This window comes from Anomaloglossus baeobatrachus, chromosome 10 (assembly GCF_048569485.1).
Source record: "Anomaloglossus baeobatrachus isolate aAnoBae1 chromosome 10, aAnoBae1.hap1, whole genome shotgun sequence".
Classification (NCBI taxonomy): Eukaryota; Metazoa; Chordata; class Amphibia; order Anura; family Aromobatidae; genus Anomaloglossus; species Anomaloglossus baeobatrachus.
Window position 1 is genome coordinate 52,507,799 of NC_134362.1, and position 25,419 is coordinate 52,533,217.

Sequence of the window (25,419 nt, forward strand, 5' to 3'; positions counted from 1 at the left end):
TCCGTTGTTTACCATAGCAGCGGATTAAAACTGATACATTTTAGAGGACATGTGAACTTAGCCTTAGGGACAAGATGTAGAACTGGCGGAGGAAGGGTGAACTAGATGGGCCTAGGGCTTTTTTTCAACCTAAGTAACTATGTAAAAAAAAAAAAAGAAAAAAAATCGTATTGTGCCAGAACCAGCATGATTTACAATGGAAGCCTATAGACACCGGACCCGGCGTAATGCGGCAAAAAAACAGATGTGGCCGCCGAATCAGTTTTTGTAAACTGAGCATGCTCCAATTTATTGAAAGAAAAGGATCCAGCAAAACAATGGACGAAACTGATGCAAAAAATGGATGCGTCGGATCCGGTTTTTGACGGATCAGTTATACCAGATCCATAAAAAAAAAAAAAAAAAAAAAGGATCAGGCGCATCCGTTTTTGCATATTCTGCGCCGGATCCGTTGCTCTTGCATACACGTCGGATTGTGCCTGATGCCAAAAAACTGATGTGTGAAAGTAGCCTTATCACATATTTCTATCTAGAAGATTGATTTCGATTAGATTAGGTGAGGAAATGAAACTCAAAACGTTTAATAGAAAGTTGCAGATCTTATGGAATCATTAAAGTTTTATTTACAAAACAAAAATTAAATAGAAGAGCTCCAGAAAAAGATTTCTATATAAACAAGAGAGGTCCCAGGCCGGAGCGAGCAGTCATATAAAGGTAATAATTACATACTTTGCTAGAGGAGGACGTTGGAGGCCTTCACTTTGTCACAGGTTTGCATTCGAAGCAGGAAAAGTAATCCGATAAGCATGCAGAACGGCTGAAATCGTAAGCGGTTACGAAAGAAAAAAAAAAAAAATAAAAGCACATACACACCCACAAGTGCTGAACTCTGCTCAGCGAGGACCTGCTTCAAGGTAAAAGTCGGAAAAAGCTTTTGCTTTCTTAAGATATGAACAGGCCACAGCACCCTTCACAGGGGTTATCTGACGATCAGCAGGAAATGGTGAATAGTAGGAAACAAACATTGTACCCTCTCGCTCCAGTTGTACGCACAGATCTTTGATTATAAAAAAAAAATGTTATTTTTGGTAGAGTAATGAAACACACAGAAGTACTACAGAGTTCTGCGATTTGTTCCAACGGCGACAGGTCCACTACAGTACATCAGCTCTGGGAAAGCAAACCAACTATAGTGCTGGAGAACACTACTGGGCCGGGGGATTTCATCTCAACACCTCATGATGGATGAATCCAGGTGGAATAAGGAGCTGAACAAGCAGCAAATGAATAGCAACTGTGTATAAAAGCTGCAACCATAGCCGAGCTCCACCAGCTGCTGTTAATTATTTAGTTGCTGCTGTTAACCTCTTAAAGGGAACCAGTCACCAGTTTTTCGCAGGCGTACTACAATACTTTGATCTGCCTGCACAGGACCTCAATAACGGCGCGTGTGTGTGACGTAGACACGTCATGCACCGCGGCTTCAGAATAAGGAAGACCAAGATGGCCGAAAGGGGAGGCACCGGTACCGGAGAACGGCGCCACCCATCCGACCATTCTACGCCAGAGCGACCATCTAGGTGAGTATTATAAAGTGTTTATGTTATACCCAGCGGCCTGGGCTCTTATATACAGCATAGTAGAACGCTGTATATAAGAGCCCACTGATGGTTGCCGCAGCTTATAGGCCCCAAAACTGGTGACCGGTTCCCTTTAAAGCAGCATTTAAATGACGCAGTGATAACGTCTAACACCTTCTATCGGCTGCCCAAAGAGCATGTATGCTATAACAGGCCAGCTGCATGTGCTAGTCGTTGAAATTTTGGTTGTCCTGTGATGTTTAGCCATTTTAATCTGTGATTTATGCTATATATGTGTGTGTGTGTACATGCATGTGTGTGTGTATATATATATATATATATATATATATATATATATATATATATATATACACATACACACATACATACATACATACATATACAGTGCCTACAAGTAGTATTCAACCCCCTGCAGATTTAGCAGGTTTACACATTCGGAATTAACTTGGCATTGTGACATTTGGACTGTAGATCAGCCTGGAAGTGTGAAATGCACTGCAGCAACAAAGAATGTCATTTCTTTTTTTATTTTTTTTTTTAAAATTGTGAAAAGTTTATTCAGAGGGTCATTTATTATTCAACCCCTCAAACCACCAGAATTCTGTTTGGTTCCCCTAAAGTATTAAGAAGTATTTCAGGCACAAAGAACAATGAGCTTCACATGTTTGGATTAATTATCTCTTTTTCCAGCCTTTTCTGACTAATTAAGACCCTCCCCAAACTTGTGAACAGCACTCATACTTGGTCAACATGGGAAAGACAAAGGAGCATTCCAAGGCCATCAGAGACAAGATCGTGGAGGGTCACAAGGCTGGCAAGGGGTACAAAACCCTTTCCAAGGAGTTGGGCCTACCTGTTTCCACTGTTGGGAGCATCATCCGGAAGTGGAAGGCTTATGGAACTACTGTTAGCCTTCCACGGCCTGGACAGCCTTTGAAAGTTTCCACCCGTGCCGAGGCCAGGCTTGTCCGAAGAGTCAAGGCTAACCCAAGGACAACAAGGAAGGAGCTCCGGGAAGATCTCATGGCAGTGGGGACATTGGTTTCAGTCAATACCATAAGTAACGTACTCCACCGCAATGGTCTCCGTTCCAGACGAGCCCGTAAGGTACCTTTACTTTCAAAGCGTCATGTCAAGGCTCGTCTACAGTTTGCTCATGATCACTTGGAGGACTCTGAGACAGACTGGTTTAAGGTTCTCTGGTCTGATGAGACCAAGATCGAGATCTTTGGTGCCAACCACACACGTAACGTTTGGAGACTGGATGGCACTGCATACGACCCCAAGAATACCATCCCTACAGTCAAGCATAGTGGTGGCAGCATCATGCTGTGGGGCTGTTTCTCAGCCAAGGAGCCTGGCCATCTGGTCCGCATCCATGGGAAGATGGATAGCACGGCCTACCTGGAGATTTTGGCCAAGAACCTCCGCTCCTCCATCAAGGATCTTAAGATGGGTCGTCATTTCATCTTCCAACAAGACAACGACCCAAAGCACACAGCCAAGAAAACCAAGGCCTGGTTCAAGAGGGGAAAAATCAAGGTGTTGCAGTGGCCTAGTCAGTCTCCTGACCTTAACCCAATTGAAAACTTGTGGAAGGCGCTCAAGATTAAAGTCCACATGAGACACCCAAAGAACCTAGATAACTTGGAGAAGATCTGCATGGAGGAGTGGGCCAAGATAACTCCAGAGACCTGTGCCGGCCTGATCAGGTCTTATAAAAGACGATTATTAGCTGTAATTGCAAACAAGGGTTATTCCACAAAATATTAAACCTAGGGGTTGAATAATAATTGACCCACACTTTTATGTTGAAAATTTATTAAAATTTAACTGAGCAACATAACTTGTTGGTTTGTAAGATTTATGCATCTGTTAATAAATCCTGCTCTTGTTTGAAGTTTGCAGGCTCCAACTTATTTGCATCTTATCAAACCTGCTAAATCTGCAGGGGGTTGAATACTACTTGTAGGCACTGTATATATTACACACACATATATATGTATATACACATATATCACCAAGGGCAACATCTACAAAGTTTGTATGTCCTCCCAGTGTTTGTGTGGGGTTCCTCCCACACTCCAAAAGACATACTGATAGGGAATTTAGATTGTGAGCCCAATGGGGACAGTGTTGCTGATGTATGTAAAGCGCTGTGAAAGTAATGGAGCTATATAAGTAATAATAATAATAATAATAATAATAATATTATATACTGGTCCTCTCACCACCTGTACCAGTTTGTGCCTTGTATTGTTCATGATTATTGAATTTGTCCATGTATGTCCCCCCCTTTTTCACATGTAAAGCGTCATGGAATAAATGGTGTTATAATAATAAAATAATAATAAATAATTATAATAATACTACTACTGCACTACTGTGGTATTGCATTATATAGTATGGGACATTAGAAGTCAACAGGTTCAAGTCCACTGAATTACAAAAAAGTAAATAAATAAAAAAAAACTGGTATCGGAGCATGTGTAAAAATCTAATCCATCATAAAATTAACCCATCAGCAACTGCGGTGTTGCAGGCACCATAATACCACATAAAAGGGGAGGGGAAAAAAGAAAAAAAAAGGATAAAGATCAAAACGCTTTATATACCCCAAAACAGTAAACTTTGGAATTGTTTCACCACTTACATAAAAAAGGGACTATGGAAGATTGGAATTGCTATAATCATGTCGCCCTGGATAATCAGGTTTCCAGGTAACGTTTTACAGGGCAATGAACACTTTTAGGGAAGAAAAAAAATGGCAGAAACACATTTTTCTCCACCATTTTATCCCACTTGGATCCCCCCCCCCCCCAGTTTTTAAGGAAAAACTTTATAATTATATAATATATATATATATATATATATATATATATATATATATATATATATATATATATATATATATATATATATATATATATATATATATATATATATATATATGCTCTATATAAGACATTACTTCACTGCCCCCATACTTGCACACAAATATTTTTCCAATTCTCGGATTTGCACATAGCAGATCCAAGAGGATTCAAGACATATGAGACCGACACTGATCTCTGCACAAGTATTGGCACTGCAGTTGTTTATTGGGGTAGACCGCGTCCATTCCGGACTGAATCAGCGAGAACAATGAGTTTATATTATTCTTGAATTATTTTATTCGGCAGCACAAACCAAATGTTTTTGGGGCGCGTGAATAGGGTATAAAATACTCCAATTACTTTCACTGGATGTTGAACGTTAGCGGACATGAGTCGGGCGCCATACTACGTATGTGGTCGAGAGTTGGATGACTGTGTTTTTGCAACTGCAGTTTCTGTGCAATCCTACAAATGAAAAAAGTACCAAAATTTCTTTCACAGCGTCGTCTGGCTGTGAAATGAGCCGAGCCCCTTAGAGTATGACTAATTGGAAGCCTCTTGTGTATTATTTCCAACTGGTTATTAAATGCAAGGTTCAACATCTAAGAGGTTTACCTAATAATTCATCACTGCAAAATGTAAAAATGCTTTCCCATGGAGCAGTAATCCGAGTAGATAAAAAGACCATGCATGTAAATGCACCCTAAAGGGGACCATACACTAGAGATTTACCTGTCCATTTTCTCTTTTGATAAGTCGTTCTGGACAACATCATCGTAATTTAAAAGAACAAGTTCCTTATCGATAGGACTGCATATTAGTCTTTTGGCACAAGTGACTTTCTAAGTATTGCTCACAACTAGAAATGGTGCAAATCGCTTTACCGGATTTGGTCGATCGCCAGCTTTCGGAAAGGAGCCATGAGAATCTCCCTTTACTTGTCGGAATCAGCGGATTAGCAGTCACACATATCAACACTGCAAAGATGACTTTGCCACAGGCCGGCTAATCAAAGTAAAATCTGTGGCTATCGCGAGGTAGAAGACGGTTCTCAGGGATCCTGTCCGACAGCCACAGTTTACTGTCGACCAAATTGACCATAAAAGCCTAATTGAACAACTATTTAAAGGGGCTGTCCACTACTTTGACATTGATGGCCTATCCTTAGGATAGGTCATCAATGTCTGATCGGCCATGGTCCGACACCCTGCACCCCTGCCGATCAGCTGTACTCAGTCCCAGCAGCAGGAGGCGGACGGAAATGACCAGTTCAGGCGCTGCTCCATCTCTTGATAGCTGCCGCAGGGTACTGCACATTTCCCTCCCATTCTAATCAATAGGAGACAGATTTGCCGTACTCGGCCGCAGCCGCTATCAGAAAACGGAGCAGCGCCAGCGGAACTGAGCATTTCTGTCCACCTGCTGCCACCGCAGAGTCTGAGAACAGCTGATCGGAGGGGGTGCGGCCTGTTGGACCCTGGCCGATCAGACATTCATGACCTATACTAAGGATAAGCCATCAATGTCAAAGTAGTGGACAACCCATTTAAAATGTATCTGCTGTTAGTCTGCATCCTTTCCGGTCATAATTCACATGGGCATCAACATAAATAAGCCCAAATCAGCCACCTTAAAGGTGCTTTCAAGTCTTGGGGTGCACGTCTGAACCACTCTATGTGACTCCAGACTTGTGAATTCTCACAGTGCGCAGTGTGCACACTGTCATGTGACCATAATGTGATTTGCACACTTCAGACCACATTCTAACTAGAAGTGTCCAGCCTTGCTCAATTCACTTGTATGGTGTGAGGCCATGCATGTCTAGTCAGCATGTGACCGTATGTATGAAAATGGCCCTACTTGTGGTGCCCATCCGCTCCCAGCACCGGAGAATCCTGACAGCATACACTGTGCACTATGCCGATACACTAGCCTGCAGTCACAAAGTGCGCCCCAAGCCCAGAAAGCCCCTTTAAATCTATATAGTATGGTTCATTCCCACTTCTTTTTATCATGTTTAGCAACATTACATTACTACTATTACAAAAAAAAAAAAAGTATAAGGCCCTGTGCGCACTAGGCCGTTTTTACCCGCGGATTTACCCGCGGTTTTGCTGCGGAAATTTCTTGAGAAATGTTTGAACTCTTTCTGCAGACATTTCCCAGCAAAACCTATGGGAAAAAAATAGCTGTGCGCACACAGCAGGTACCTGCGGTATACCCCCGGTATTTCACTCCATTCACTGTAATGTAATCGCGAAATTCCGGGGGTATACCGCAGGTAGCAAATGATGTGCGGTATACCCCCGGTATAGCCGCGATTTACCTGCGGTAATGCTCATCGCTGCCTGCGGTTTTGCAGGAAGTGATGTCATTATGACAGGAAGAGGAAGCGGAGCAGAGTAAACACACACGTCACACTCCCTGGACGCCGCACAGAAGCGCTTCCGTGTGACCTCCAGGCGCCCGTGCAGTCTGTGTCCCGCTCCAGCCCCGCTGCTGCACGCACAGCAGTGTCAGTGTCTGCCCGCAGTATCGGCAGCTTGTCACCCTGCAGTGCGTGCAGACACTGACACACAGCGGTGCGTGCAGCCGCAGGGATGACGATCGCTGCTGTCAGGAGGTGAGATGAGATCATTACCTGCTGCGACGATCTCCTGCCTCCTGACGTCACCGCAGTCACTGCTGTCTATGCCCGTCTCGCGAGCGGCCAGAGACTGTCACTAGCGGTGACATCACGGGCTCTCGTGATACTGCTGACAACGTGGCGGGCATAGAAGGCAGTGACAGAGCTGATGGCAGGACTGCAGGAGATCATCACAGCAGGTAATGATCTCATCTATTCTCCTGACAGCAGCGCTCGTCATCCCCTGCAGTGACCTGGGCTATTGATGTTAGCTCAGGTCACTGCATTGCTCTCCCAGCCAATGGGGAACCTTCTGTTCTTCATTGACTGGGACAGTGACTATGGTATGGATCGCTGTGGGACCCCGACCCCCTTATTGGATTACGCCAGGTGTGGAATTGATTGTTCTTTTCAATAAACTGGTGAAAGAGGGAATGTTTTGGGCAGTGTTTTTTCAAATAAAACTTTTTTTGTTGTCTATTTGTTATTTCTTACTGACTGGGTTGGTGATAGACGCGTGACATCACGAACCCCAGGGCTTGATGCCAGGTGACATTACACATCTGGCATCAACCCCATATATTACCTCGTTTGCCAAGGCACCAGGGAAACAAGACGAGTTGGGGCGAAGCGCCAGGATTGGCACGTCTCATGGATGCGCCACTTCTGGGGCGGCTGCGGCCTGCTATTTTTAGGCTGGGGAGTGTCCAATAACAGTGGACCTCCCTAGTCTGAGAATACCAGACCACAGCTGTCCACTTTACCTTGGCTGGTGACCCAATTTGGGGGGGACCCCACGTTTTTTGTTTAAAATTATTTATTTAACGTAAAATAACAGCGTGGGGTGCCCTCTGTTTTGGATTACCAGCCAATGTGAAGCTGCCAGCTGTGGTCTACAGGCTGCAGCCGTCTGCTTTACCCTAGCTGGCTACAAAAGCTGGGGGGACCTCACGTGGTTTTTTTTTTTAATTATTTATTTTATGGCTAACTACAAGACTAGGCACCCTTTAGTGCCACATGAAAGTCACTAAAGGGTGCCAGCTTAGAAAATGCAGGGGGGTGGGACATTATATAGGTCTTTCTCATCTATCTATCCATCTTTCCCTCGATCCATTATCTGTATCGATTATCTATCTATTATCTACATTATTTATTTATTGCAGTTACTTTTATATTATTTATTGCAGTTACAGCATAAAAAAACGCAGAGACCAACCTGCGGAAAAACCGTGGCGTTTTTCCCGCGGTTTTGGTGCGGTTTTTTACCGCAGGTGCGGTAATCTTCAACTCCCAGAAGTTTCTAAAGAAATTTTCTTGAGAAAAATCACTTTTCTAGTGCGCACATAGCCTTATACATAAAATTATATTTTAAATAAGTGTCAAATTATCCTTGAATATAAAAGTCCATCGTTCGATAGGACTTATGTTTAGTACACAAATAAACACAGCGTCCTAGGCCTCAACGCGGCAGCTTGGCAGGACACAGAGTCCCTATGTAATATGGCCAATAAGCACTCTTTGAACCATGATAGGATGTCTCCGGAACAAGCTATATTTTCCGCTAGAAGAAACGCTTCTAGAGGTGGATAGTGCTATATTAGGGTATGGGACGTTACATCCCGCAAACCGATTTGCACCTTTACATGAAATAAGAGGCATATGGAGGAAACGTTCGGGCCCATTCACTTCTTTGTGCACCGTATTATGTATTTGTACAATATGGATTATTAATGGGGTCATGAGCAGAGGACCTTAAACAGGTACTCCGATTTCAGGAAGTATATATTACTAATACAATGGAAAGTAAAACGTGTGGGGCCCGATTCATCAAACCGTTGGCGACAGAAAACCGGCATGAGGCTATGTGTGCACACTGAGCATTTTTCGCGGCGATTTTGCGCTTTTTCAGGTACGTTTTTGACCTCAAAACTGCAAGGCTTCGCTTCCCCAGCAAAGTCTATGACTTTTCATTTTTGCTGTCCACACACAACTTTTTTTTTTTAGCTGCGTTTTTGAGCTAAAAAAAAAAAAAAAAAAAGTAAATTCTTTCCTGCGTTTTACTGCATTATTCACCCATGCAGTGCATTGGAAAAACGCAGCAAAATGCACTGATCAAAAAAAACGCACCAAAATGCAGTAAAAACGCATGCGGTTTTTACTGGTGCGCTTGTGCGCTTTTTGCGGCCATAAACGCAGCGTAAAAAATAACCCGCTTTGTGTGCACAGCCTTAAACAGTTCCAAATGTCATTTTTAAGCCAGAATCCCAAATATTGACTAGAGAGGGGCCTCCTTAAAAGATTTGACTAGTCTTAGGCTAGTTTCACACATCCGTCTTTTCGCCGGTTTGCCGGATTCAGCGCACGCCAGTACAGTGTATACAGTACAATGGCAGCGCCGCAACTTCCAGGTCACATGCTCCGATCACATGACAGCATGTTACCGGAGCTTGTCGCGCTGCCATTGTACTGTATACACTGTACTGGCGTGCGCCGGATCCGCCAATCCGGCGAAAAGACTGATGTGTGAAACCGGCCTTACTCCAGCAAACTCTGCATTGACTGTAGTTTACAACACAGTAGTCTTAATCGACCTACAATGTCCACGTCTAGTGACTAAAAACGTGTCCTGGCCACGTGATAGACAGAAGTATAACGCTGGACAGAGGCCCAATATGAATGGCTTCCCACATTGAGGTCAAAAAGGTGATTTTTACAATTAATTTTGCGAAATTGCAGCTAAACAAAAATATAATTTAAGTGCAACAACCTATGCATTTCAGACCCCTGTAAGGATGTGCGCTTGTTTGTACCTTACGTGATCGGGGACAGAATCATATCCTTTGAAAACGGATTCTGTAACAAAAAGCGCCACCGTGGAAAAATCACCCAACCAACGAGCCGAATCTTTGCCCTTGCAGATAGGCTTATATGCTATGGCCTTAAAACAGAATAGGTCACTAGATTTTTGCTACCCCATCTGAAAGCAGCATAACGTAAGGGGAGACTTTAAAGGGGTTGTCCATTACTTAGAGAACCCCTTTTCAATCCCTAGGTTTGTCCCCGGTAAAATAGCACATAGTTGCTTCCGGTGCCAGCACTGGCTCCCCCGCGATCCCTGCGGATAATCAGTGCTGGCTTCACTCTCTCGTCATTCAGACAAATCAAGACATTCAGAGTAGTCAAGAGCTGCGGGTGCTGTCTCACTACTTCCATATGTCAATTGTGTGATGATTGGCTGCAGGGATCACGTAACAATGTCACGTGAGCCCCAGGAGAGCCAGTGGTGACATTGCTTGGAAAAGCGCCCACACCAAAGGCAATTACAGGTGGTATTATTAGTGATGGGTAAACATGCTCGTTACTCAATTGAGCCTCATGCATGGGGGTTTGAAAATGCTCGAGTTTCCCATTGACTTACATTATGCCCGATACTCAAGTCACGTCAGTGCAGCCTAATGTTTGACTGAGTAACAAGCATTGGCGAGCATGTTTGCCCATCACTACTTATTATTTCACTGGGGGGGGGAAACAGTAGTGGACAACCCCTTTAACTCCAGTGATGTGTCACTTACTGGGCTGCTTGCTGCAGTTTTGATAAAAAATAATTTGTTTTACTCTGTTCTCTAAATGCTGAGCTCTATATAACTGCGCCCACACAAGTGATTGGCAGCTGCTTTCTGTCTGCTCCGGACATCAATGTTTTCTCTGCTGCAAATCTAGCAGTTATACAGAGCTGAAGAATATGCTGGACTACCTGCAGCACAACAAGTAGTCTTGCAATGATAATCTACTGCTAATTAAACAATGATTTTATCAAAACTACACTAAGCTGCCCAGTAAGTGACATCACTGGAATTAGGATCTCTGCCCCTACATTATGCTGCTTTCAGGATTAGGTGGCAAAAACCTGGTAAGGCTGGCTGCTTTCACACATCCGGTTTTTGCAGTGCGGCTCAATCCGGCTCAAAAACCTATGCAACGGATGCGGCGAAAAAATGGATCCGTTGCATAAGTTTTTCCATGCGGCCCATCCGTTTTTGGATGGATGCGACTTGATACTGAGCATGCGCAGTGCAAAAAAACTGCATCCGGCGGCCGGATGCGGCTTTTGACGCAGGACGTCGCATCAGGCGTCCATAGGCTTGCATTGTAAATCGCGCCGCACAAAAAAATGTGCCAGGCAATGTTCCATCCGGCCGCCGCATGGGCTAAATATCCGGCAAAAACCCGGACGCAACGCAATGCGGCACAATACGGCGCTAATGCAAGTCTATGCGGAAAAAACGCAACCGGCGGCAAAAAAAAAAAAAGGTTGCGTTTTTTCTGCAAAGCGCCGTATTGTGCCGCTCAGCAAAAACCGGATGTGTGAAAGCAGCCCAAGAGATTCCCTTTAAGTGACAGATCGCAGGAATCAGGGTCTCTGTCTCTACATTATGCTGCTTTCAGATGGGGGAGCAAAAACCTGGTGACAGATTCCCTTTAATAGTTTTATTTTCTCATAGAATTTGGGAAACACGACAATCATTTTGTGCGCAACTCACCAGAATATTAAAACGCTTTTCGAAACTTACGCAAAGATTTTAGAGAGAAAAGTTATTAACATTCCTAATCCAAGTTTCAATCCATTATCTTCAAAATCTCTGCTTATTGTCAGCTACCTCCGGAGGCTATAACAATCTGTGGCTGTGTATGACTGGGTCAGGTGTAGATTGCAATGCACCTTTCTAGTACTATCACCTTGTGCGGACGAGTGTAAGCTCTTGCTCCTGCTGTGGACTATATATGTATACATGCAGAAGTCCACTGAAACAAAACTTCCCCTGTGTTAGCTACTCTAGGCAAGTACAAGCCTCCAAATACTCACTGACAGCAAGCAGAGATCTTGAAAATGGTCTAGAAAGTAAACAGTTTAGGCAGCTGCAGAATCAACCATCATTTATACAACGCTCATCATTCAGGGCTCTACAGGACATATATTCCTATTGTATTTACTAATACAGTGGAGCCTCGGTTTGCGAGTAACCCAGTTAGTGAGTATTTCGCTTTACGAGTAAAGCTTGCTGTAAATTAGTAACTCAGTTTACGAGCAAATACTCACCGCACACACTTCCGGTTCCGTACTTCCACCGCGCTCTGACCCGTTCTTGCTGTCCACACAAACACACACACAAGCACGCACAAACACACACATAGTATGCTCACCTTACTTCCGGTCCATCGCAGACCTCCTGGTTCTTGTAGTCCGCAGGTACAGGATGTGTATCGGTAAGGCTACTTTCACACGTCAGTTTTTTGGCATCAGGCACAATCCGGCGTTGTGCCTGATGCAACGGATTTGGCGCAGAATATGCAAGAATGAATGCGCCAGATCCTTTTTTTATGGATCTGGTATACCGGATCCGTCAAAAAACTGATCCAGCGCATCCGTTTCGTTAGTTTTTTTGCTGGATCCGTTTTTTTACAATAAAATGGAGCATGCGCAGTTAAAAAAAAAAAAACCAGATCCGGCGGCCGCATCCGTTTTTTGCCGCATTACGCCAAATCCGGCGTCCAAAGGCTTCCATTGTAAATCACGCCGTATCGCTTCAGAGACAAAAAACATTACAAGAGACGTTCCATCCGGCCGCCGCATTAGCCAATTACGCCGGATCCGGCAAAAGCAGGATGCAACGTAAGGCCATCAGGCACAATCCGGCGCTAATACAAATCAATGGGGATAAAACGGATCCGGCGCTGGATCCGTTTTTTTCCGGATTGTGTCTGATGGAAAAAACTGATGTGTGAAAGTAGCCTAACCATTGTGACGAGGGAGGAACGTCCACTGTCAGCCACTTCTTAAAGGAGCGCGCTGACCAATCAGAGGCAAGTGGCTCATGCCTTTGACGTCAGTGCTCTGGCAGCGGAAGCTCCGGCGTCGGTCGTGATGGTTACCCGATACACATCCTGTACCGGTGAACTACAAGAACCAGGAGGCCGGCGATGGAACGGAAGGTAAGGGGAGCATAATATGCGTGTGTTTTGCGTGTGTGGAATGGCACAATAGAGGACCAGGAAGCGACATTTAACAAGTTGTGGAACGAATTGTTTGCTTTCCAATGATTTCCTATGGGAAATCTTGCTTTGCTAGACGAGTAACTTGGTTTACAAGCAACTCCCAGAACAGATTATGCTCGTAAACCAAGCTTACACTGTATATGGTTCGTAAACTATAAATAATCCTTCTCTAGGGTGAATACTAAACTATACTGCATCCAAATATTACTGTAGCACCAAGTCAATACCTGTTGCCCCCTCTCGGTCACTTTTTCGCTGAGTCTGCGGGTCATACAGATGTCCCCCATTATAGTCAATGGAGTCCATCAGGCACTGCTGAGGGTCCGACACTGCCGTTATCTTGTATTTCTGCTCCTATAAGTATGCTAATATCTGGGGCAGATGTGAATAAAGCCTGAATAGTATAAATTAAAAAGAAAAAAAAAATTCCCAGACAACCACAAAAGACAATTATTGACATACACTCACTGGCCAGCCACGTTCTTTCATGCTACTGACAAAAACAGATGCCGTCAACATTTTTTCTTTCCCGGTGGGACCTTCTCTATTGTACTCGGTAATTTTGACTCAACGGCTGAAGACATAGCCAAGGAAATTACCAAAAACTCGTTCCCCATACGACAGGTGGTTTAGGCCACAAGCACCACAGAGCCACAGCAAGGAGCAAGAAATGTATTCAGGTGCCATATTTATATCAGAGTCGCACAGCCGCATCCATATACCAAACAATAAAGGGACTACGCATGATACCCAAACCCTTCAGTAGGTGCGTACACCGGTATCAAAAACCTATCCCAGAATGACCACTACCATGCTCTGGTGCTCAGTACTCGTAATGATGAGTGGGCACTACCATGCTCAGGTGCCCAGTACTCGTAATGATGAGCGGGCCCTACCATGCTCGGGTGATTGGTACTCGTAACTAGTGATGAGCGGGCCCTACCATGCTCGGGTGATTGGTACTCGTAACTAGTGATGAGCGGGCCCTACCATGCTCGGGTGATTGGTACTCGTAATGATGAGTGGGCACTACAATGCTCGGGTGCTCAGTACTCGTAATGATGAGTGGGCACTACCATGCTCGGGTGATTGGTACTCGTAATGATGAGCGGGCCCTACCATGCTCGGGTGATTGGTACTCGTAATGATGAGTGAGCACTACCATGCTCGGGTGATTGGTACTCGTAATGATGAGCGGGCACTACCATGGTCGGTACTCGTAATGATGAGCGGGCACTACCATGGTCGGTACTCGTAATGATGAGCGGGCACTACCATGCTCAAGTCTCGCAACAAGCAGTTGGACGCTCAGAAGTGCTCGACATGTGTACCGAGTATAATGGAAGTCAATGGGGAACGCGAGCATTTTTCTGGAAGATCTAACGGTAAAATACTAGAGTTACCCATTGCCTTCCATTATGCTCAGTACACATGTCAAGCCCTTCTGAGCGTCCAACTTCTTGTTACTAGATCCAAGCACGGTGGTACCCGCTCATCATTACGAGTACCGAGCTCCCGAGCATGGTAGTGCTCGCTCATCATTACGAGTACAAAGCACGGTAGTGCTCACTCACCAGTATGAGTACCGAGCAATGGTAGTGCTTGCTCACCAATACACGTACTGAGCACTTGAGCATGGCAGTGCTCGCTCACCAATATGAGTACTGAGCACTCGGGCATGGTAGTGCTCGCTCACCATTACACGTACTGAGCACTCGAGCATGGTAGTGCTCGCTCACCATTACACGTACTGAGCACTCGAGCATGGTAGTGCTCGCTCACCATTACACGTACTGAGCACTCGAGCATGGTAGTGCTCGCTCACCATTACACGTACTGAGCACTCGAGCATGGTAGTGCTCGCTCACCATTACACGTACTGAGCACTCGAGCATGGTAGTGCTCACTCACCATTACACTTACTGAGCACTCGAGCATGGTAGTGCTCACTCACCATTACACTTACTGAGCACTCGAGCATGGTAGTGCTCGCTCACCATTACACATACCGAGCACTCGAGCATGGTAGTGCTCACTCACCATTACACTTACTGAGCACTCGAGCATGGTAGTGCTCACTCACCATTAGGCTATGTGCGCACGTTGCGTACAAGCCCTGCAGAAATTTCTGCAGCGATCTGAAGAGCACATGTGCGCTTTAGATCGCTGCAGAAATGTCCGTAGTGAGCGCCGATTCCATGCGCTCTGCCTGCAGCTCCTGCCATAGACAGAGCAGGAGCTGCCGGCAAAGCGCAGGAAAGAAGTGACATGTCACTTCTTTTTGCGCAGCGCTTCGGCAGTAGCCGAAGCGCTGCGCTCTTAAACGCCACGTGCGCACGGCCCCTGCACAGTCTCCATAGACTGTGCAGGGGACGCAGGACGCATGCAGTTACGCTGCGCTACAAAGCGCAGCGTAACTGCATGTTTTTACGCGACGTGCGCACATAGCCTTACACTTACTGAGCACTCGAGCATGGTAGTGCTCACTCACCATTACACTTACTGAGCACTCGAGCATGGTAGTGCTCGCTCACTATTACACATACTGTACTGAGCATGGTAGTGCTCACCCATCACTAATAGGTAACCATTACAAAACATGATACTCCATAATATACCATAACAGTGGAATGTTTTGGAGGATGCATACCCCTGGAAACGCTTCTGAAGTCATGTGAACATAGCCCTAATTTTGCATGAGCACATTCACGACGCTGAGCGCAGTGGCTCCATATACTTACTGTAACAAAACATACATACATTGGGGGGGCCGAAAATCAAACTTTTAGCGCAGAACCAAAAAGTGACTTTGCACACCTCATTAAATGAATCTATCATGATGAGACGAGATCAGACAGCGATGCAGCATTTTCCGCGGGGACCATCTCTCCCCGACCCCCCCCCCCCCCCCACCCCCCCCCGTTTTGTAACCCAGGTCCTGAGATCTGAACTCCAGACAAAGATTTAGGAAAATGATCCCATCTGACGTCAGTGTTGTAAGGCGTCATCACCTGCCTGCCTGAATGACTGACTGACTGTCCTGTCATGACTGATCCCATTTAATGAAGGCATGCGGCACAATCAGAAATCCTTGTCTTAGTCATCGGGTTATTTATTTTTACATCTTCCTTGAGTTTTTTCGGCTTCGATAAAAACAAAAAAAAAAAAATCAATTTCGACAAATGTCAATGAAAACTTTGGTTTATAGGACCAATTTGACCCGGATACTCCCGGTATAAGTCTATAGGATTATATCCTTGACGAAGGCCAAACATTTCCTCTACTAGATACTAACAAGTAGTTTACCCAAGGAAAAGAACTCAAGACGGTCTACCAAAACCGGCACAATGCACGGTTAATAAAACAGGTAGCTCATACCGGACACGTATAGAGTTTAATCATTAATCCAGCGTACAATGGTACAGATTGGTAACCAGATCATGCAAGTCTACAAGGCACCAGCTACCCGGAGTGATAAGCTCGGGCTCGTTTCCACAACACTTGCCGGATTTTTAAAGCGTCTTCGTCAGATATGTCATCATCAACCACTAATCCCGATCACACAACAAGGTTGCATAGTATTAAAACATAAATGGTTACAAACCTCGAGAGCAAGCAGTGGGCTCGCACAGGAGTCTGGATGGTCACGACGCTTCGCTGCTATATCCTCTAACATGTTTGCGCTTTTCTTTTAATGAATCCCGCTCATGAAGATAGAAGAAGCTGTAGCCAGATTGTCTGATTTTTTTTTTTTAATCCGTGGGTCCAGACTTTGTGGCGGAGAAGGTGGTGGGGGGGGGAGGTACACCTACTTGCTCGCTCACGTTCTCTTCTTTACTAAACTAGAAAGCAGGAAGTTACCACCCTGAAGTATCACGCAACAAGGGAGGAGAACCTGACCTGTCCCCTCCTTACTGGGGCAGGTAGAGCTGGCCAGATAGGAGCTGACATCATGGCATTCGAGGCGATGTGCACCGCAGCTGAGAGGATGTAGTTCTCATGAACCTAAACTGCTCGACTGAGAGCAAGGTAATTCTTCCTTTTCCCAACCCCCTCAACCAAGCAAGTTCTGCTCCTCCTCTTCCTATAGAAGACACTGAAGCTTTGCCTTTTCTGACTGTTGCTTCTTCTTGTGCAACAGAGCAAAGATTAAACTGGGAGGGGAAAAAAGGAATGAGGCTTTCTTCATCGCTTTTCCCACAACGCATCATGCACTTGACAGCTCCGAGCTCTACAGATGGCTGTCACCATAAAATAATCGCTAATATTTATTGTAAATCTCCAAAATAAAAAAAGACAGAGCCCGAGACTATGCGACAACAGAGAGCGCTTACAAAAACAAACAAAAAATAGAATTCCGCTATTGCACACGTTTAGGATTTGATGCAAAAAAAAATAAAGCGGCAAAAACAGATTTTTTTTTTTTGTCCTATGTCTTTGGTGCAGATTTTTACCACTCATTAATTTAGGTGAAATCTGCAGTAAAATCGTTGAGTGGCCATGTTCACCACGTTGCTCTTTTTTGTTGCTTCTTTCTGCAAAATCTGCTCTTCTGGCAGCTAAAAATATACTACTTCAAAAAAAGCAAATTATTGCTGCATTCTTGGTGTGTTGTTTCTTTACAGTACATGTAAAAAAAAAACAAACAGAATACGCGCAAAAAAAAAAAAAAACATGCAGCAAAAAAGAATACGGCAAAAAAAAAAAAAAACATGCAGCAAAAAAAAAAACACACAGCAAAAAAACCCAAACAAAAAAAAAAACAGCCAAAAGAAAAAAAAAAAACATGCAGCAAAAAAAAAAAAAAAAACAAACCACGCAACATTATCCACAGCAAAAAAAAAAAAAGCCGCCATACAACCCACGCAACATATAAAAAAAACACGCAGCCAAAAAAAAAAACACGCAGCAAAAAGTCACGCAAAATAAACCACACACAGCAAAAGAAAAAAAAAAAAACGCAGCAAAAAACCCACATGGCAAAAAAAAAAAAAAAAAAAAACACGCAAAATAAACCACACGCACCGCAAAAAAACGCGGTGCAAAAAAAAACAGCCGTAAAAAATCCATGCAGCAAGAAAGAAAAAAATGCAAAGAATTTTTTTTTTTTTTTTGCCGTGCTTTCAGTGCAGATTTTTCCCACTCATCAGTATTGGGTGAAGTCTGCAGCAAAAACACTGAAAGGCTAAGTTCACACTTTTTGTTGCTTTTTTTTCTGCAGCAAAACCTGCACTTTTGGCAGAAAAAAACTGCTTCAAAAAAAAACAGATTTTAATGTATTTTTTTGTTGTGTTTTTGGTTGCATTTTTGGTGTCATTTGTTTACAGTACATGATTAAGTAAAGTTAGTTTCATTCACCACAAAAGCAGCAAAAAACAGGCAGCAATAAGCAGCAGAAAAAAAAAAAAACAGGTGCGTTTTTGCACTCTTTACTTTCAATGGTGAAAAAAAGCTGCAAAAACAGCTGAAAGAATTGACATGTTGCTTCTTTCAAAAATGCAGTTTTCCATTGCAGTCAGGAAAAGAAAAGCAAGTGTGTGTCTGGTATCTCACAGGTTTTGCTGATAATGCTTTTAATTTGCATAAAACTGAGAAAAAAAAAAGCAGCAAAAATGCAACATGTGAACATAGTCAAAGAATTGATATGTTACAGATTTAAATCTGCAAGAAGAAAATCCTCAGCGTTTGCAGATTTCAAGATTCTCATTCACTTTGTTGGCATCGGGTTTTGTGAAAAATCTGCACTCAAAAAACTAAACGTGTGCACGCGGCCCAATAGGGTTTCTAGCTAGAAAATCTGATTTGGTCAAAAGGACAGAAACATTTGGGTAACCCAAGCACTTTATTACAACAGTCAGTGTCAATATAGGCTTTCAGAACAATGCCCCCTGTTCTGCAGGCCTGACGACCACTAGGAGCACAGACAGAGCTGCACTATGTTATCTGCTCCCGCCCTCCTCTTGTTCTAAAAGAATGCTAAAGAAAGTTCCCTGCCCCCCAAAGAGAGGACAGCACTGCAGGAGAAACCAGAAAAACTACTGTTTGATAAGTGCAATCCCCCAAAGCCCAGCAGCCGTGGGGCTCCACTGCAATAAAACCGCAACATTCTAGAATTTTGGATGTTTAATATAAATTCCGCACCACGTCAGTTTTTCTTGCTGAGTTTTCTGTGCAGATTTTCACCATTAGCCGTGTTTTAGGTACGTGTGATGTCCGTTTTTAACACGGATGTCACACGTGCCCATGTTACCCTATTTTGCACTCTCACACGGCCGTGTTTTCACATGGACCGTGTGGCCCCACTATTTCACATGGACAGGTGTCCATTTTTTCTCCAGCAGCACGGATGTCACACGGACCGCACATTGATGTGATCCGTGTGACATCAGTGTGACACGGACCGAAGAAAACACGGGTTTTTAAATAAAAAGGATTTTCTATAGTTACCTGTATCCAGCGATGCTGTCTCCGGCTCTGCTGTCCCCCGCTCCTGACCTCCGCTCATTATTTTCATTGATTATTCACTGCAGTGAGCAGCTGGAAGCAGGGGCATCGCGGTGACAGCGAAGGAGACAGCACCGCCGAGGACAGCATCGCTGGGGACATCGCTAGCGACAGGTGAGTATCCTGCCAGCATTGTGTGTGCAGGGACGTCCAAGAGGTCATTGGATTTCCCAATGAACTCTGATGACCTCCTGATGACACCCCTGCGACAACTGTGCTACAGCGAGTGTCACAATAGGGGTTCATGAGAGTTCATTGGGAACCCTGATGAGTCTCTGGATGTCACTGCACAAACCGCTGTATACTCACCTGTCACCGGCGATGTCCCCGGCGGTGCTGTCCTCGGCTGTGCTGTACCCAGCCTGTCCCCGCGATGCTCCGGTTTCCAGATCCTCAGGCAGTGAATAATCAATGAAAATAATGAGCAGGGATCAGGAGCCGGAGACAGCATCGCTGGATACAGGTAAATATAGAAAATCTTTTCATTACAGAGACACGTGTTTTACCCGGTACGTGTCACACGTATGCAAACACGGATGTCACACGTGTAACACACGTATGGCACACGTATGACCATAACCATGCGTGCGTGTGACTGGTACCTGATTAAACACAGATGTCTGAAACCAGCCTTAGATGCAGAAAATCTGCAGGTAAAAAAAAAAATGCACATGCATTTTCATGACGTAAATGCATCAAAAATGCATATGATCTGCATCCAGATATAGCAACCAAGTTTTGTCAAAGCCAGAAAGTAACAAAATATAAAGCAGATCTAGTTAAAGCACGACCAAAAAGAGACAAAAACATGATAAAAAAAATGTAAAAAAACCACAAAACATAAAATGCAATTTACCTAAGTGCACAGAAACTCTGCAACAGTAAATAAACAACCAAAGTTCATCATGGAAATGTAGCAAAAAACAAAAAGACCACAAAAGTGGCAAAACACGCACAACTTGTATGCAGCGTTTTCCAGCCACCACTTTGGTTGGATGCAGAAAAAAAAACTGCAGCAGACACGCACCATGTGAACATACCTTATAGGTTCACACATAGAGAACAAAACACAATGGTTTTGCTGCTTAATCAGTGATTAAATCGGTGCGAGAACTCCCATTGTGATAACTGGGAAATTTGTGTGAGCAAAATACACTCCTATCACTTGAACTCCAAATTAATAAAATTTGTTTTACAAGCGCTCGGGAAATCATTGCAGCACACACTCTTTGTGGAGTAATGACAGTTTCTGCTTTTTTTTTACATCATATGACCAGTTTATATAGTACCTCAAACAAAGAAATAACTCCTCTGAACTATGCACCAATAAGAGCAGCAGGGGTGTGAATGGAAATGTGAAACGGCCGGTTTCACACATCCGGCTTTTCGCCGGTTTGGCGGATGCGGCGCACACCAGTACAGTGTATACAGTACAATGGCAGCGCAACAAGCGCCGGTCACATGCTGTCATGTGACCGGAGCATGTGACCCGGAAGTTGCGGCGGTGCCACTGTACTGTATCGTACTGTACTGGCATGCGCCACATCCGGTGAAAAGCTGGGTATGTGAAACTTCCCCCGCCCATCGGTGCTAGCTGAACCCCATGACATCATTCAGTTATAAGACAAGATGGTTTCTTTAAGACCAAAATGGATTCTATTCTCTCACATTTGCAATGACGTTCATATGACTGGGGTTTTTTTGCATTTATTTGGAAACTCCTTCAATGAGTGACAAGTTTAATAAATAGGGCAAAGCCGGATGAGGAACGCAGCAACCTAATGTGTAAATAAATCCCTGGTAGAAATCCACGGGTGAACCTCAGATTTCTGCCATGGATTCCACTGCAGCTACATGCAGCGAGAATACACTCTTAGGCCCTGTGCGCACGCTACGGATTTTACCGCAGATATTGCTGCAGAAAATGTGCCTAACATTGCTGCAGTCACTCCCCAGCAAATCCTAAGGGTTTTAAAAAATGCTGCGTTTTTTTTTTTTATACCCGCGGATTTTCCGCTGTGGAATTAATGAGCATGTCACTTCTTTTCCGGTACCTGCGTTTTTTGCCATAGGTAATGGTAAAAATCCGAAGGGCCCAACCTGCGGAAAGTCCATAGTAAGTCCGCGGTAAAACCGCATGCAGATTTCACAGCGGTTTTGGTGCGTTTTTTACCGCGGGTGCGGGATTCTTTAAGAGGGTCCGGATTTTTCTTAAGAAAAAGGCACTTTCTAGTGCGCTCATAGCCGAAGGCTATGTTCACATGTTGCATTTCTGCAGCGGGTTTTTTTTTTTTTTAATGCAAATTAAAAGCTGCTTTTTACAGTCCCAGCTATAGCTATGAGAGTGCAGAAATTTCATGCACACGATTGCTTTTTCTCTTCCTGTCTAGATTGGAAACCAGCAGCATTTTTAAAAGCACCATAGAAAGCAATGGGAAAAGTGCAAAAAGTCAGAAAAAATGCTGCATTATCTATTGAACATGTACTGTAGACAAATGACACAATCTACACCAAAAACTGCTTTTTGTAAGCAATTTTTTTTTTTTTTTTTTTACTCCAATAGAGTAGGTTCTGGCTGCAGAAAAAAATGCAGGGAAAAAAAAAGCACTGTGTGAACATAGCCTAAGGCTAGGGGCCTTACTTTGCGTTCTCCTACTTGCAGTTTAGAACGCACGTTTTTGCCTTGATTTATCCAAAGTTGCCTTTTTCTGAAATTTAGCGCTGAAAAACGCATGCGTATTTCCCGCGTTTTCAGTGCTTTTTACATGCTTTTCCACTTGCGTTTTGAAAGATGCGTTTTGAACATCAAGACACTGCTAAAATAAAGTTTAAGCAGTCAAACAGAATGAAAAAAAAGGAAAAAAGTTAAACAAATCTATAATTTAAAGTAAAATAATGGAATATATTTATATCATTAATTTTTTGCGTTAATTCGATATTTAATGAAAAATTAGCAATAAATTAATAATTTTTTTAATTTTATTGGTTGGACTATGTGTGTGTGTGTAAAGGGACATATGAAAATCATTATTTTTGATGTCCAAAAAACATGCGTTATTGAAGTCCAAAACGCATGTTTTCTGCACCAAAAAAGCAGGTTATTTGGAGGATTCTTGGTTTTGGCCATTTCTCATTGACTCAATGTTATCAAAACTGACCGAAAATGGCAAAAAAATTGACATGTTGCTTCTTTTGAACGCATGGTTTTTGCCACAAAATATGCAAATTCGCAGATGCGTTTCAAACGCAAAGTGGGGTTGGAAAAATCACATTTGCGATTGTTTTTAATGGGAAATGGAAACGCAAGCATTTTGGCAGGAAAAGCTGCTTCTCAAAACGGACCAAAAAAGCACTTGAAACGCAGGTGGAAACGCAAAGTGCGGACACAGCCTAACAGTCTTCGGCTATTTCTTTTCTATCCACCACCATTTGTTTTACGGGAAAGATGAAGATCGCAACAATCTACAACCAAATCTGTTATACAAGCAGATTTTAAAATCGCTTTGTAGTGAAATTTGAGGCAAAAAACGTTCCGCCCCATCAGCAGACTTTAGTATTTACTGTGACCTCTCCACTATATATTGTGCCGAATATATGTGTAAGACCGTTGACCTTATAGGACATCTCCGAGCGGGAACCCTATAGGGCGCCGTCAATTTCCCTGAAGGTTTCCGGTAAAGCAATGTTATTTTGAAGCAGAAGTTGAGAGAAGACGTTGCGCTCAATGTTACCTTTCAACTCCCAACTATAATGTATTCAGAGCGACGCTGATCAGAAACAGTAGCCAGAGGAGGTATTTGCTGCTGTTGTGCACAGGACAAGAGCTTTATATATTAGCAGAAAAAAAAAAAAGCCTGACGTAGCAATAAAAAAAAATAAAAAAAAAATTTGGGAATGACGAATGCAAAAGTAAAATGTTGCAGAACTTCCCAGGTTATGGCAGGCAACAAATTCAAGACAGAAAATACACAAAAAAAATCAGATAACCCAGTAAAATCCACCTCATGAACCCCTTTAGGGCAAAACAATTTTTGCTTTTGGTCTTTTTTTTTTTTTTTTTTTTTTTTTGCTATGCGTTATCGCTTTGTATTACACCATTCATTTTACCATACAAATGTAATTAAAAATACAATAAATAAATAATACAAGTAGAATGAAACAGTGAACAACAAAGTCAAAATAAAAAATGTCATAAAATTTCAGCCACTGTTTATTGGGTTGTGTTTTACGTGAATTTATTGACATGGAAATATGATTCTTTAAGTAAATATGAATACATTACTAAAGTTACATAGTTTATTATATTAGTGGTGTAAAATTTACTTTTTTTTATTCCACTTTTTATGAGATATAACTTTGTGTTTTGCTTCATTTTTTGAGACACTTATGTTGACCAAATAAGCAAAAAATCTGGGTTTCTCCCCTTCCCCCCTCTTTATAGCATTTATAGCACAGGTACATTACATACATATTATAATTAATTTATTTAAACGTTTTTAGGGGACTTAAACTATATATTGCAAAACCACATCATGTATGTGGACTGCACAGAAGTACAAAGATGGCAGCCAGAGTAACTCATCAACACCATTTTTATGCCTCTGTCAGTGATTGGCAGCGCCATATAATTGGTTAAAAAGCTGCAATCAGAGCTGGCTCCAGTTGCTGCTGATGCTGTACGTTAGGAAAGCTGGCCGTGTGAAGTGAGCTACCGTAAGTGTTGCACCCAATAAGGGTTAAAAAAAAAGTTAGCAAAGAACCAGATGTCCAATTTTTTAAAAAAAGAAAAAGCAAAGAGGCGTAAGGAAAGAAAGAGGGGAAAAGAAAAAAAGAGGAGAAAGGAAGAAAGGAAAAAAAAAAGAAAAAGGGGAAGAGAAAGGGGAGCAAGAGAGCAAGAGGCGGCGGCAGGGGAGCGAGAGGCGGCGGCAGGGGAGCGAGAGGCGGCGGCAGGGGAGCGAGAGGCGGCGGCAGGGGAGCGAGAGGCGGCGGCAGGGGAGCGAGAGGCGGCGGCAGGGGAGCGAGAGGCGGCGGCAGGGGAGCGAGAGGAGGCGGCAGGGGAGCGAGAGGAGGCGGCAGAGGAGCGAGAGGAGGCGGCAGAGGAGCGAGAGGAGGCGGCAGGGGAGCGAGAGGAGGCGGCAGGGGAGCGAGAGGAGGCGGCAGGGGAGCGAGAGGAGGCGGCAGGGGAGCGAGAGGAGGCGGCAGGGGAGCGAGAGGAGGCGGCAGGGGAGCGAGAGGAGGCGGCAGGGGAGCGAGAGGAGGCGGCAGGGGAGCGAGAGGAGGAGGCAGGGGAGCGAGAGGAGGCGGCAGGGGAGCAAGAGGAGGCGGCAAAGGAGCAGGCGGCAAAGGAGCAAGAGGAGGCGGCAAAGGAGCAAGAGGAGGCGGCAAAGGAGCAACAGGAGGCGGCAAGGGAGCAACAGGAGGCGGCAAGGGAGCAACAGGAGGCGGCAAGGGAGCAACAGGAGGCGGCAAGGGAGCAACAGGAGGCGGCAAGGGAGCAACAGGAGGCGGCAAGGGAGCAACAGGAGGCGGCAAGGGAGCAACAGGAGGCGGCAAGGGAGCAACAGGAGGCGGCAAGGGAGCAACAGGAGGCGGCAAGGGAGCAACAGGAGGCGGCAGGGGAGCAAGAGGAGGCGGCAGGGGAGCAAGAGGAGGCGGCAGGGGAGCAAGAGGAGGCGGCAGGGGTGCAAGAGGAGGCGGCAGGGGTGCAAGAGGAGGCGGCAGAGGAGCAAGAGGAGGCGGCAGAGGAGCAAGAGGAGGC

General features: G+C 44.2%; 1 protein-coding gene across 7 annotated transcripts in view; it reads right to left on the minus strand.

The window, feature by feature from the left end:
- MARK2 (microtubule affinity regulating kinase 2) overlaps positions 1-25,419 on the minus strand; it is a 227,280-nt gene that overhangs the window by 186,755 nt on the left and 15,106 nt on the right. For 6 of the 7 annotated variants that reach the window (XM_075326661.1, XM_075326660.1, XM_075326659.1 and 3 more), the window contains exon 1: positions 16,762-17,171. The exons of the other annotated variant lie outside the window; for it this stretch is intronic. In XM_075326661.1, coding sequence (XP_075182776.1) covers positions 16,762-16,833 — 72 coding nt within the window. In that variant the 5' untranslated portion in view covers positions 16,834-17,171. Of the gene's footprint in view, positions 1-16,761; positions 17,172-25,419 lie in introns of those variants that run through there. 7 annotated transcript variants of the gene reach the window in all.